Source organism: Gossypium arboreum, chromosome 10, assembly GCF_025698485.1.
Source record: "Gossypium arboreum isolate Shixiya-1 chromosome 10, ASM2569848v2, whole genome shotgun sequence".
NCBI lineage: Eukaryota > Viridiplantae > Streptophyta > Magnoliopsida > Malvales > Malvaceae > Gossypium > Gossypium arboreum.
The window spans coordinates 123,625,334-123,639,038 of NC_069079.1; the positions used below are offsets into that span (position 1 = coordinate 123,625,334).

The 13,705-nt window shown below is 30.0% G+C and overlaps 2 protein-coding genes and 1 long non-coding RNA gene across 3 annotated transcripts; 2 read left to right on the plus strand and 1 right to left on the minus strand.

The window, feature by feature from the left end:
- Positions 1-3,262: 3,262 nt before the first annotated feature.
- Positions 3,263-4,283, plus strand: LOC128282645 (uncharacterized). The gene is made up of 2 exons (XR_008272994.1): positions 3,263-3,531; positions 3,877-4,283. It is a non-coding gene; the product is annotated as an uncharacterized LOC128282645 (long non-coding RNA).
- Positions 4,284-6,938: 2,655 nt separating this feature from the next.
- LOC108480308 (probable pectate lyase 4) lies at positions 6,939-10,008 on the plus strand. Its single transcript, XM_017783257.2, has 5 exons — positions 6,939-7,186; positions 7,270-7,621; positions 8,473-8,683; positions 8,765-8,833; positions 9,106-10,008. The coding sequence occupies exons 1-5, from the start codon at positions 7,060-7,062 to the stop codon at positions 9,337-9,339; spliced, it is 993 nt and encodes a 330-aa protein (XP_017638746.1). The 5' UTR covers positions 6,939-7,059; the 3' UTR covers positions 9,340-10,008.
- LOC108480309 (60S ribosomal protein L35-like) lies at positions 9,777-11,267 on the minus strand. Its single transcript, XM_017783258.2, has 4 exons — positions 11,127-11,267; positions 10,867-11,002; positions 10,100-10,256; positions 9,777-9,987 (listed from the first exon to the last, which is right to left on the minus strand). Exons 1-4 carry the CDS (start codon positions 11,128-11,130, stop codon positions 9,913-9,915), a joined length of 372 nt encoding a protein of 123 aa, XP_017638747.1. The 5' UTR covers positions 11,131-11,267; the 3' UTR covers positions 9,777-9,912.
- Between the last annotated feature and the right edge of the window lie 2,438 nt (positions 11,268-13,705).

The window sequence follows — 13,705 nt, forward strand, 5'->3', positions numbered from 1 at the left end:
TATTGAATATAAAAAAAAATTAATTCGTAAACTCCGGTAATGCCTCGTACCCTATTCCGGCAATGAATACGGGTAGGGGTATTACACAGATGGCAGCATCATGACGAGAAGTTTTCCAACGTTGCGATTACGGACAACGTCGTAATGACACGGATGTGGTACTATTTAAAATACTTGTATTTTAATGATCATATATTTTTATGGTTTAATTTAAAAAGTTTGATCACTATTAGTAATTTGGGTCGGATTAGATTGATTTAATTTTAAAATGGTAAGCTGACGTAGCACATTAAATCATCATTTCAAACAAAAATTTTAGGTTAAATTTTAGTTCCAAACGAAAAAATATGAAGACCAATTGTATAATTTAACTTTTTTTTTAAATAATGATTTAATATGTCACATCAGCTTATTGTTATACCGTTAACGATAATTAACGGCTCAGTGACTAAAATATTACAACACGTTAGTGTAAGTGACGAAAATATAATCTTTCAAGCATAAATAATTAAAATGTAACCTGAGGTAAACAAAAATGATTATTTTGATAGTTTACCCTAATTTGAATACAAATTTAATTAGTTTTTAACTAAAGTAAAAACATTTATTTATCATATGCTACAAATAGAAAACACAAGTGATTCCAATAAATGTTTAATTATTTATATCTTTATTGAATAAAAAACAGATAATAAAATCACGAGACATTGGTTTAATGGTAATATTGAGATTATAATTTTTTTATATTATACATATTCGTTTTACGATTTATATTCAAGGTTTATGGTTGTCCTTATCAACAATGTTGTCTCTAAGGTTTGAATCTACGTTCTCCTTTGGAAGTGCAATATACATTACCATTGCGTCCAATCACTTGTCAATAGATCGTAAAAAATTTAAGATTTCAAATCTTTACTTCAAATGGTTAATTAATTAATTATAAGTATTGTCGAAACCATTTTTTTGAAAACGGGAATCAACCTTATTTTAAAATGAAAATTAAAACAGGAGTCACCACCGATTTTTATTGGGTGTGATCGGATCACCCTTGTTTTAATAAAACATTTTAGTTTACTAAAACGACATTTTGATCTACGAAATTTGAGAAAATAGGTTCGGGAGTCGGTTACGTACGAGGAAGGATTAGCACCCTCGTAACGCCCAAAATTGGTACCTAATTGATTAATTAATGTCTTAATATCAAAAATTGAAAAGATTTAAAATAAATTTTGAAATACGATCCCTTTTTTATGAATGTTGAGTTTAAAAGTGCTTGAATTGGATCAAAACGATTGCTAAAGATTTCCTTGTCTCGAGATATCGGAGAATCACATCCCGTAAGTTAGGACGCTATACCTTGAACTTCCGAGCGCAAGTTTATCTTTAATTTTAATTGAAATTTCATCTGTTTTAAAACTCGAAAGGATATTTGGCTATTTAGAATCAATGAGAGAATCGAAACCCCGTAAGTTAGGGCACAATTCCTCAGTGTTCCAAAACGCGAAACATTGGCTTATTTTCAAAATTTCTTTTGTTTTAAATTTGGTCTTAAAAATTTTAATGAAATATTTAAGAGGTATACGTTAGAAACAAATCGCGATGAATAATCCAAATAATGAAACGAATATACACCATAAAAGTCATAATATCGAAATGTTTGGACGCAGTTGGGATGACAAGACTTTACAAATCAATATATGTTTTAAACATATGGGCCACTCGATGAATGGGTAAATAGGGTAAGCGTACATGGTATTGAGCATACACATTTCGCAGTAGAAATAATATATAAATAACATAAATAATGAAAAGACAAATAAAACAATATGGTAAATGAATAAATAACAATAACAGGTAAAGTGTTGAACTTGAAACATAAAACATATAAGGGTATAATAAACGAACAAATAAGACAAAATATAATGAAAGTGCAGTCATCTAAAACCCAAACATAATTTAACCGATTTTGCAATGGAATTTGGAACAAAAGGAATATACATGTATATATATATATATATATAAAATTCAAAGTGGTGAAAATGTAAAGAATTTTAAAGTAAATAACATAAAAATAATTTAAACCAAGTAATTCATATAAAACTCTAAAATAGAATACACACAAAGATTTAAAATAAATCATGTATATAAAAATTTAAAATAAATAATGTGAAAATAATCTTCCAAAATACATAACGATAAGAAGTATGTGAAAAATTTAATATAAGTAATATATGAAGTCTTAAGGTAAATAATGATAAAATATTTGTAATAAATAATAATGAATTTAAAATTGTTTACATATAAAATAGTATAACGAAAGAACATGTAAAAAACTTAAAATATGCAAGATGGTTTATCATACATAATGTATAAGATATTTAGAATAAATGGGATGAAAAGAAAATTTTGAGACAAAACATTGTATGAAAATCATTTAAAAAGTATGTATATATATATACATAATAATTTAGAGTACAAAGATACATATAAAATTTAAAATGAATACTACGTATGATGATTCAGAAGAAATAAAATATATGCAAAATTTTAAAATTGATAATGATTTAAAATATATGATATATTCAAAATAATGCCAATAATAATAGTAATAATAATGTAGATAAGAAACAAGAAAATAAAATAATATAATATGACAAATTTAATATAAAATTGATTGATTTGATGAAATAGTGGTGATACTAATGATAACACAATAATAATAACATAGAAAACAATGATATCAATAAAATAATAAGGACAAAATAGCTCCAATATTAACAATAACGACAATAATAGAATAACAACAATAACAAATAAAGAATAATAATGATTATAACTATAATGTAAAACAGTGATATAAATAGTAACAACAATAATGATAAAATATAAGAAATAATAGAATAATGACAATAATAATAAGTAGCAATAATAGAATTAATAATAAACATAAAGTTGATTAATTAATAAAAAAATGGTTGATTAATTAAAAAAGGACTATATTGAATTTTGGAACACAAATTTGGGGCGAATTCGAAATAAAAAAGGAAGGGAGGACCACATTGAAATGCGCCAAGAAAGTAGAGGGATCCCATGCGCAAATAGACCATTCGGTCAAAATGCGCGGATCCTCCGTAGGCGTAGGTCTTCGCGTGTGGGAGGTCCAAAACGGTGTCGTTTTGGCACCTGGACCCCCCACTCCCAAACGACGCCGTTTGCCTCTAGTATTTAAGTTAGTTTCTTTTCTTTTCTTTTCTTCATTTCAGTTTCTCTTTAAAAAAACTGAGGGCCTTTTGCCCTCTCTCCCTCTCTCTTTGCTTCAGTCGATCGGGCTATCTCACCGTCCACCGTATCGCCACTATTTTCGGTGCCCGGCGACGCGCAACCATGGGTATTTAAACCCCGCTTGGGAGCCCTTCGAAGGCCAAGCACCTCGACGTCCTTTGGGAGCCAAGAGAGAAACTCGTGGCCCTCTCCTTCGAACCCAATCGCCATGATGGAGAAGGTTCTTCGGCGACGCGTCTGTGGTTTCAAGTGAGGTTTCCTTATTTCTTTCCTTTTACTTTTGTCTATTTTCGTATATAAAAAAGAAAAATAAAAAAACAGAATAAATGAACTCAGATCTTAGAACGAAAGTAAAAATCAACCTTTTTTGATTTCTTGCTACCCTTTGTTTATGTTTGTTTCGATCTCTAATATCTGTGTTACAAAATCTTTTTTTTTATCAAAAAAGAAGAACCCCCTTTTAAACACCCCCTCCTTCAATCGGGTTCCTCCCAAGGCTTTATAGCCGATTTCGCTATTGTTTTTCTGCTATCTCCTTTGCTGTTTGCACATGGTTTTTGTCTTTTTGTGCCCTCTTTTCTTGCTTGTTTGTAGGCTTTGAGGGGTGTCAGATGCATGGAGGAGAGGGGCATGCGTGAGGCATGCGACGGTGGTAGTGCGCAAGGTGGCCAATGGTTGGCCTAGAGGTTCGGCAGCACACTTGGGGGCTGAGCTACGGCTGAAGGTTGATTGCTGAAAAATTTTAAGATAGTTGGACTAGGGTTTTGAATTGGGCTTGGGTATTGGGTTAATTTGTAATGGGTTTTTTTTTTTTTGTGTGTGTGTGTGTGTGTTTAGGTTGGTAATTGAGTCTTAATTGGGTATTAGGTTTATTATTTATTGGACTGTTTTTGTTGTTTTTTTTGTGATTTGGGCTCGGGCTAATTAGTTTTATTATATCGGGCCCGGGCAAAATTGGGCCCGTACAAGTATAATATTTATAATGATTAATTTGGTTAAAATTGTTAATGTAGTTGAAAGTTAAAAAGAAAAAGAACAGGTGAAGATTTATTTGAGTAGGGTTTTCTTTTGCAACTTGATTTGACATTACATTATTATTGTACTTAAAATACTTTTGTTTAATAATTATTGAGTAAATTATAAAACAGTCATCTAATTATTTGCCTTTTTTTCTATCATTTAGGTTTAAAATTTTTATTTTAGTTATTAACGTTATCGAAATTTAATGTTTTGATCATTCCTCCATTAAATCTTTAATAATTGTGTTTTTATTGGCATAATAAATTTATCCTCTAATGTTTACAAATCCTATCAATTTAGTACTAAATCTAAAAATTAATAAATTAACCCTCAACTTTACACATTCATCAATTTAGTCTTTATCCTAAAAATTAAATTTTAAAAATAAAAAATTTATTTAAAAGTTTGATTTTTTTGCAAAAATACATACAATATCATGAAAATATTTATAAATAAATGAATATATTTTTAAAATTTTCTAATATGAAATTTATTAATAAAATAATAATCTTATAAATATAACAATTTAAGAGAGAAAACCATGAAGAAATTTTACGTATATTCAACTTTTCTCTTTTTCAACATTAATGATTACCGTTTTTTAGTTGGGTGAAAAACTACATCCTAAGGCAAAAAAGAGTGAGAATCAATATCTTTAGGTAGTTGCACATAATGAGTTTGTTGTGCTTGAGGGCAAGCATGATTGGAGGTATATAGGTGAGGATAAGATATTGAAAACTAAGTGGAAAACTATACTAACAGCTCCATAATCAATTCCTAGTTTGATGGTGCAATGGAGGATGCGGAAACTAAGGAATTCGAAGTAAGGGTTTTTAGGACTGGTGGTTGTGGGTTAAGGAAGTGCCCAACACACAACAAATTTGACGAGGACTAAGAAGCGAGGCCAAACATATAATAAAATGTGTTATTTATAAAATAAACTTTTTTTTAAGAAAAAGGAAAAAGTTTGAATCTAGTTTAAGTCTTGTTTGTGGGTTTTTAAAATATTTTATTTATAAAAATATTATTTTAATAAATAAATTTCATGTCAAAAAGAAAAGAAAAATTAGTATTCTTTTATTTATAATTTTGTATGCATTTTATAAAATCTTATTTATTTTCATTGAAAAATGAATTTTATATGATTTTATTTTATTTTTAAGAACTAAAACTAAATTGATGAATGTACAAAATTGAGGGTTAAATTTGTTGAAATTTTTAGAATTAAGATTAAATTGATACAACTCAAATATTGGAGGACTAAATTTATTATTTTGCCAATAGAAAAGGTCATTGTTAATTATTTAATAGAAGAATGACTGAAATATTAAAATTAAATAACATTAATAGCTAAAATAAAAATTTTAAACCTAGTGACCAAAGTAGAAATATGCTAATAATTGGGTAATTATTTTATGGTTATCCATACTTCTAACTTAAGAAACTTAAAACAAAATCAAGTTAGATAATAATTATTATCTTGATTCTATTGGATGCAATGTAGACACGTTGCACTCTTAACAAGAGAATACATGTTCAAACTTTGGATACGACATTGTTAAGAGGGACAACAATGAATGAAACAAAAATGAACTCTGAACATAGACACTAAAACAAGCCTAAAAAATACCGAAAAAATATCTTAATTCTTACATGCTTAAATTTATACTAAATTTTGTCACACCCGTTTATCATAAAAAAAATGCCCTTTAAAAGTCAAGGTCGATCGAAACTTGTCGAATTTGAGTATTTTTGTCATCCCTATATGTTATATTTTACTTTCTAGTAGTTTTTATTTGATTTGCAATGTATGATTATTTGTATGTTTGTTATACATTTTTTGAAAACTAAGGTATCATTTATGTTTATTTCCTTCTAAGGTTCGTGATTACCCTTACTAATAATGTTATTTTCAAGGTTTAAACACGAGTCTTCCTCTTGAGAATGTAATGTGCCTTATGAATCTTATGATTGCACTCAACATTTGTTGGTACTCAACATTTGTTGGTATCTAAATATTTCGTTTTATTATTGGTATAAATATATAAATGAATATAGAGCCAAATCAAATTTTATTTTATTTCATATTTATACATATGTAACAAATCCAAACACAGCCTTGACTAAAATATCAATAAATGTCTTTTTTTTTTAAATTACGAAAATAGGCCGAATTTATGAATATTTATGGGAATGGGTCGATTTAGGGAAACTCAGAAAAAATAAGTTTGCAACTTGGTCCTAGATAATATGGGATTGCTTTCTCTTTTAATTAGCAACATAAGATTGAAGGGTACATTATATATACACATATATCATATCTCATATTGCTTAAGAAAACAAGAAAAATTAGACTATCGGTCTATATAAAGGCCACTTTTAGTGTTGATTTGGCAAAAAGTGCTTTAAGCTAGAAGCGTTTTTCTGTCAATATGCTTAAAATGTGTCCAACTGAAAGCGTCATTTTATTGGTGACACACAGAAAGCGCTTCCAATTGAAAGCTTTTTTTTGGGTATTCCCTAAAAACACTTCTAGTTCTAAATTAGCTTATTCTTGTAAATATTCAAAAATTCAGCCTATTTCTGTAATTTTAAAAAAAGGGGATATTTTACTCCACGGCCTTATTCAACCCGGCCAAAAAGCAATTTTCCCACAAACACGCCTTAAGTAACGGAAAGAAACGACTTCTCAAAACATATCGGACACCAATAAAACGACAGCGTACTAAGCAAAACAACAACAGCAACAAAAATAACATGGCATCCTTTCCGTACGCCGACGTGGACAGTACCCAAAGAGCAATCGCCGGTCAAGCCGAGGGCTTCGGCCGGTTCGCCGTCGGTGGTCTCCACGGCCCTCTAGTCACGGTCACCACTTTATCCGGTCCGTTTCATCTAAATTCTTCTTTCAACTTAATTTTTTCCCTTTCAAATTACACTAATTTTTTACATATGATTTCCTTGAAGACGACGGTCCGGGTTCTCTCCGAGACGCTTGCCGGAAACCGGGACCGGGTTGGATCGTGTTCAAAGTGTCGGGAACAATCCGATTATCGACGTACTTAAGCGTGGACTCTCACAAGACAATTGATGGACGAGGCGAAAGGGTAAAGCTGACAGGGAAAGGGTTGAGATTGAAAGAATGTGAGAATGTGATTGTTTGTAATATGGAATTTGAAGGTGGAAGAGGACACGATGTTGATGGGATTCAAGTAAAGCCAAACTCGAAGCATATTTGGATCGATAGGTGTAGTTTTACAGATTATGATGATGGCTTGATTGATATTACTAGAGGAAGCACTGACATCACTGTTTCTAGGTAAATTTTCCTTCTTTTTTTTAATGATTTTTTGTGTTGATATTTGAAATTATTGTTTGAGATGGTGTTGGTTTATGTGATTATTGTTGAAGCAGACGAGGTTAGAATTTTAGGGTAAAGTAGTGATTGGATTGAGCTTTAATGGTTTCAATATTTTTCATTTTAACATATTACAAATTAAAATGTATGCTAGAACTTGGTGACGCAAGCACTGAAAATGGTATTGAATGTGAGAATTAAATTCTGGGTTTGTTTTGGTTTCTGCAAATCTTTCTCCTAATAGATTCTTGGGAAGTGTTTTATAAGTATCTTAGAGGATTGTATCAAATATGTGTCATATACAAAAACTTCAAAGGAAAATGAAAAGTTAAGTACTATAGTTTTGCAATCAGTGAAACAAAGATTGATGGATTTGTGTTTTCTATTTTGTCATTTTGCCCCTTAAGGATTATCTTATTCTAATAATTAAGCCAATGATGCCTTAGTTTAATGGCAATGTTAAGCCCTGAGATCTTTGAGATTTCGAGTCTTGTGTGTAAGTTCTCTCTAGATTTTTTAGGCTTGAGGCCATTGTGTGTGGCCGTGTCTGGATATATTCTGATTATCAGTTTGGTCATGCATAGTTGCAGTTATTTAAATGTATTGATTGTACTTGTAACTGTATAATGGCTGAATTCAGAGTTGTAGAGGGTTTTTTACATCATTTTTGTTTATTCAATTTAGGCTCCTCTACAATGGATTTTATGAAATGGTCTTTTGAATAAACTGGGTAATAATCAGTGAATTGACATTGGATTCTGGGTTTTAATGTGATTTCAATGTTGTTTTTTCTGCAATTTCGGTGCCCCCAGATGTTACTTCACTCAACATGACAAGACAATGCTCATTGGAGCAGATCCTACTCATGTAGGAGATAGGTGCATCCGAGTGACGATCCACCATTGCTTCTTCGATGGAACTCGGCAAAGGCAACCTCGTCTTAGATTTGGGAAGGTTCATTTGTATAACAATTACACTCGAAACTGGGACATTTATGCTGTTTGTGCAAGTGTAGAAGCCCAGGTAAATGTGTCTTTCCTTTTCTCTTTTTGATGGAAATAGATAATGTTCTTTCATAATTGTGTATGTTTTGCGTTTAATCAGATATATTCTCAATGCAACATATATGAAGCTGGAAAGAAGAAGAAAACTTTTGAGTTTTATACTGAGAAGGTGACAATCTTTTACTAAACAAAACCTAACGTCATGATATACTTGTGAATTGGACATATTTGGTTGGTTTTGGATCATGGACAAGTTTAGGTTCATAAATCTGGTTGGGTTGAGTTTGGTTTTGAGTTGGTTGGGTTGGGTTGAGTTTTGCAATTTAGGTCATGGCAGGTTTAGTTGATTTTGAGTTTAAGCCATTACTTGTTCAAGCGTTCAGGTTGATATCATTTAAACTCGAATTTGTTCTGAATGCCACTCTTGGCCCAAATATACAGGCAGGGGATAGTGAACAGGCGAGTTCGGGTGTAATAATATCGGAAGGAGACCTGTTTTTGAATGGTGCAGAATCATGCTTATTAGCAACAGGCAGTGGGGACGGAAGTGTGTTCCACCCAAGTGAATATTATAAAACATGGACAATGGAAGCTCCCTCGGACTCTCTGAAACAAGTTCTTCAAGTATGCACAGGTTGGCAACCTGTTCCTCGGCCTCTTGATCACCAAAAGTGATGGTTGTATTTAGTGCTTTTTTCTTTATGAATCTAATTTACGTGTTTTAAATAGTTAACGAGGGGTAAAAGGAACTAGCTAACGAGAGGTAAAAGGCTATGGAAACCCTGTATTAGAAAATAAATTACATTTTGCTCATATTGATCTTCTCTGATAAAAAATTATGCATTTGTACTAATTAATGTAATTAATGATATAACGAATACCTCGTATATATCATGCTAATAAAAACTAAATTACTCAATTTAATCTTCAAAATATCTTATCATCAAGAAAGTATACTTTTTTAAACCATTTCAATTCCAACCAAATATTGCATTCTTTATACAAAGATGAGCAAATATTCTTTTTATCAAATAGGAAGCAAACGAGGTTTCAATAATATCGAATTAAAACTTCTCAAACTAATTGAATTTTAATCACTCCTCATCAAGAAATGCAAAATATCCATAAATTACCATTCAATCAAAAAGACCAGAATCTTGGTTTTTAACAGGGGGCAAAAAAGAGTTTCCAAACATGAAAATCGAAACAAAATCACAACTCGGTTTAAATAGAATGTGAGATCCTGCCCTACACCTTAATGGCATACTTCCTCATTGGGAAGTACATTTCCTTCTTCTTCTCCCTTTCGGTCTTCAAAGATGCCTGCAAAGCAAAATAACAGATGCTCAATGATTCGGGTAGTTCCTATAGAACCTGATGCTGACAAGTATTAACAGATATTACTTGAGCCGAAATCAAAAGGATTTGCTTATACCTGGTGCTTGGTAAGCCTTCTGCGGATGGCTCGGGTCTTCTTGGGACGGAGATCAAGAGGCAAGAATTTCTTATTCTTGTATGCCTCCCTCAATGCAGACTTCTGCTTCTGTGAGATTACAGTCAGAACTTGAGCAATGGACAGCCTCACCACCTTTCTGCATCCACAACACCACCAGACTCAGAACAAAGTTCCGAAACCAATGAATCGATAACCAGAACACTGGAAAACCGGAACAACAAGACCTCAAGCATTCAACTAAGAAACCGTAAACAGAACTTCAAAAAAGCAGAAAGCTCGACTTGTCAACCAAACCATTTCAAGTTCATTTTCACAGCTTTCTATTTCACTTCTCGCAAACTTGGTAAACAATCAAACTCGAGAAAAAACAGAGAGTATAGCAGAAATAAACATCAATCCAAACATTATTCCTCCATCGAAAAAGTAAAATCATGCAGCTTGCTATGCATGAAAACCAGTTTCTCACATTGTATTCTTGAAAACCATTAGTATTAAAATTTTATTTATTAAAACAAAATATACTATTCAAAGCAGATGAAACATTTCATTTCACCCATTTCTTACTACTTTATCAATTATATAAATTACATTTTCACTAAAAAACCAAAGAAAATTATAGGTACCCATTTCTTCAAATAAACTAAGAAACCAAATCCCAATTTATATGCCCAATTAAACATAAACTTAAGATCCATGGCTAAAACATAATAAAATCAACAAAAATGAGAGAGAAGAATAAGGTTTACATCTTAGAAAGCTTGTTAGGTGCACCACCGGTAACTTTAGCAACGCGAAGAAGAGCAAGTTCAGCTTTGAGATCTTTCAACTGAGCTAAAAGCTCGGTTTTTGATTTCTGTCGCAACTCATGAACCTTGATCCTTGCTGTTTTTATTTATTTACAAAGAAAACAAAAAGAAGAAGTTAAAAACCCATGTTCAGCATTCTTAAAATTAACGATAACATGTAAGAAAAACATAGAGAATTTACAGGCTTTTTAATCAGTTACCCATTGCTTTGCTTCTTTTGCTGTTCTGCTGCTGGACGACAACGGCGGCCTCTCTCTGTTTTCAGGGATAAATATACGCTGAAACCCTAAATTTAAAGAAGCGGAGGGTTTTTTAAAGTGTGGAGTTTGCTTGGGCCTTACTGGGCTTTATTTCTTTCTTTCTGGTTTCAATAAAATTAGATATTTTTGGGGCGTAATCTTCATTGGAATTTATGAAATTTAAGTATTGGAATTAAAATAATACATTAATTATATCCATAATTATAATCAATATCAATAAGTGTTGGGTACAATTAGAAATTACAATGGAACGGGATAGAGGCAAGAGAGGATGTTGTTAACTGTTTTATAATTAGCATGTTTTGCTCCATCGTCCATCTTATGTATAATTTTCAAAACCACAACCACCTTCATAGATCTTGAAAACATCCATTCCCACCTTGTTTCACTCAGTATCAATTTAATATTTGCTACTTATCTTTAATAATTTTAATCTTTTGAAAGTTAAGTAAATATTTAAACATATTTCTTAAAAATTTAAGGGAGAGGTTGATACTGTCATAACATAAACCAAAGCTATGAATTACAAAAAATAAAAATTAAAAACTAGAGAGATTCTCTCTTTCCGAGAGCATAGGTAGAAGAAAAAAAATGGTGGAATTAAGCGGGTAGCTTGGAGGGAAAAAAATGGGTTGAGGAAGAAGTCAAATTTAACAATCCACATGGCATACACAGTTAGCTGGCATTAAAGATTTAATCATCGAGGGACTAAATTGTAAATTTTTTTATTTGGATGAGTAAAATGAAAGTGCTCAAAAAGTTAGGTGACTAACTAGATAATTTACCTTATAATTTTTTTATATATTTGTGTATATTAATAAATTTTATACACACGTTTGTGCTCTAAATTGTGATTTTCACATGCATATACGAGTGATCGGATTCGGGGTGAGCAAAACTTGAATAAATTCAAAACGATCGATTTTTTTAAAATTTCGAGTTAATCGAATCAAATTATTCTAGTTATTTATTTTTTTCAAGTCAACTTGAATAAGTAATACGAGTTTTGAGTTTGAGTCGAGTTGAATTTTACAATTCGAATAACTGATTGGTATAAATACTCATTTGATTCTTATCAAATTTGAAATTGAGCAAATTGATCTCTCTAAACAAAATTACAAGAAAAAATCAAAATGATTTTCAAAAATTCAAAATATTTATAAAAATCCAAAACTTATATTTTTAAAAATATATAAATTTAAAAAATTCTAAAGAACATATAAAGAAAGTTAAAATTTTAAAAATTTTCTAAAATAATAATTTTGGGACATAAATAAGTTAATTAATGATTCAAATTTATCATATTAAAGTATCTTATTTTTTCTTATTTTACTTTGAAAAAGTTTTTAAATATATATGGTTTCAAATTTATGTGTTCTAACATTGAATTAGTTATATAGTACAAGATTTTAATTTGAAATATTTAATTTTTTTATTTAACTCAAACAATTTCACTCGATTCAACTCGACTTAAATTTCATTTCATTCGACTCGATTAAGAAAATTTTCAAATTGAGTTAGGATGATAAAATAAAACTCGTTAACTCACTTTTTTTTACTTGATTCCATTCGACTCAATTTAATCGAACGCTCACCCCTAGATAAGATTTTTTTAATTAATGATGTCGTTGACTAAGTTATTGTCACAAATTAACTCGACACCAACTCAAGGTTGATGACAAAACAACGATAAACAATTGTATTTATTTAGTATTCTTAACTTGATGTGTTCTTGTGTTCAAATTTCATTTTACTTATAGTTTAATCTATTTTTTCTTTTAAAATCGTAAATATTTCATGTGTTATTATCAATTAACTTCAAACCATAAATTTCATTATTATTGTATATTATTTTTAAACACACATCTATATTTTAAATAGAGATTTACACATGCATATGCATGTGATATGATTTCTAGTAGTATATAATTTTAATATACAATAATCACTTAATATGTGAAAATGTATTCAATCTTAAATATAAAAAATATGTTTGGACACCATAGAGTAATTGTAATAAAGTATAATTACAATAAATTATCTATATTGATGTCACTCTTAACTGGATCCATCAATTCAATTATGAAATTACAAAAATACCCTTTCTTTTAAATTATAATTAATATTATTATAACGGTACTTTTATCTTTTCATTCTTTTATACTATCGTTAAATAAAAAGATTATAAATTATAAAATTAATGATTGAATATGTTTTCAAAAACAATAAAATATAATTTCATTACCACTCCACCTATATTCACTGCTAAATTTTTTAAAGAAAATTTTTTAATATAAAATATTTTCTTTCATCGACATCTTGAGTTTAATAAAATCTATTAATTCCTTAAACATATTTAAGTCTCAATATGTATTTACATTTTAATTCTTTATATTAAAAGAATATAAAATAAAATAAAAATAATTGAAGTATTCTAATTACTATCATTAATTATAATAATTTCATAAATATGTGTAACTATAATAATTGCTTTCCAAACACACAAAATTGATAAATAA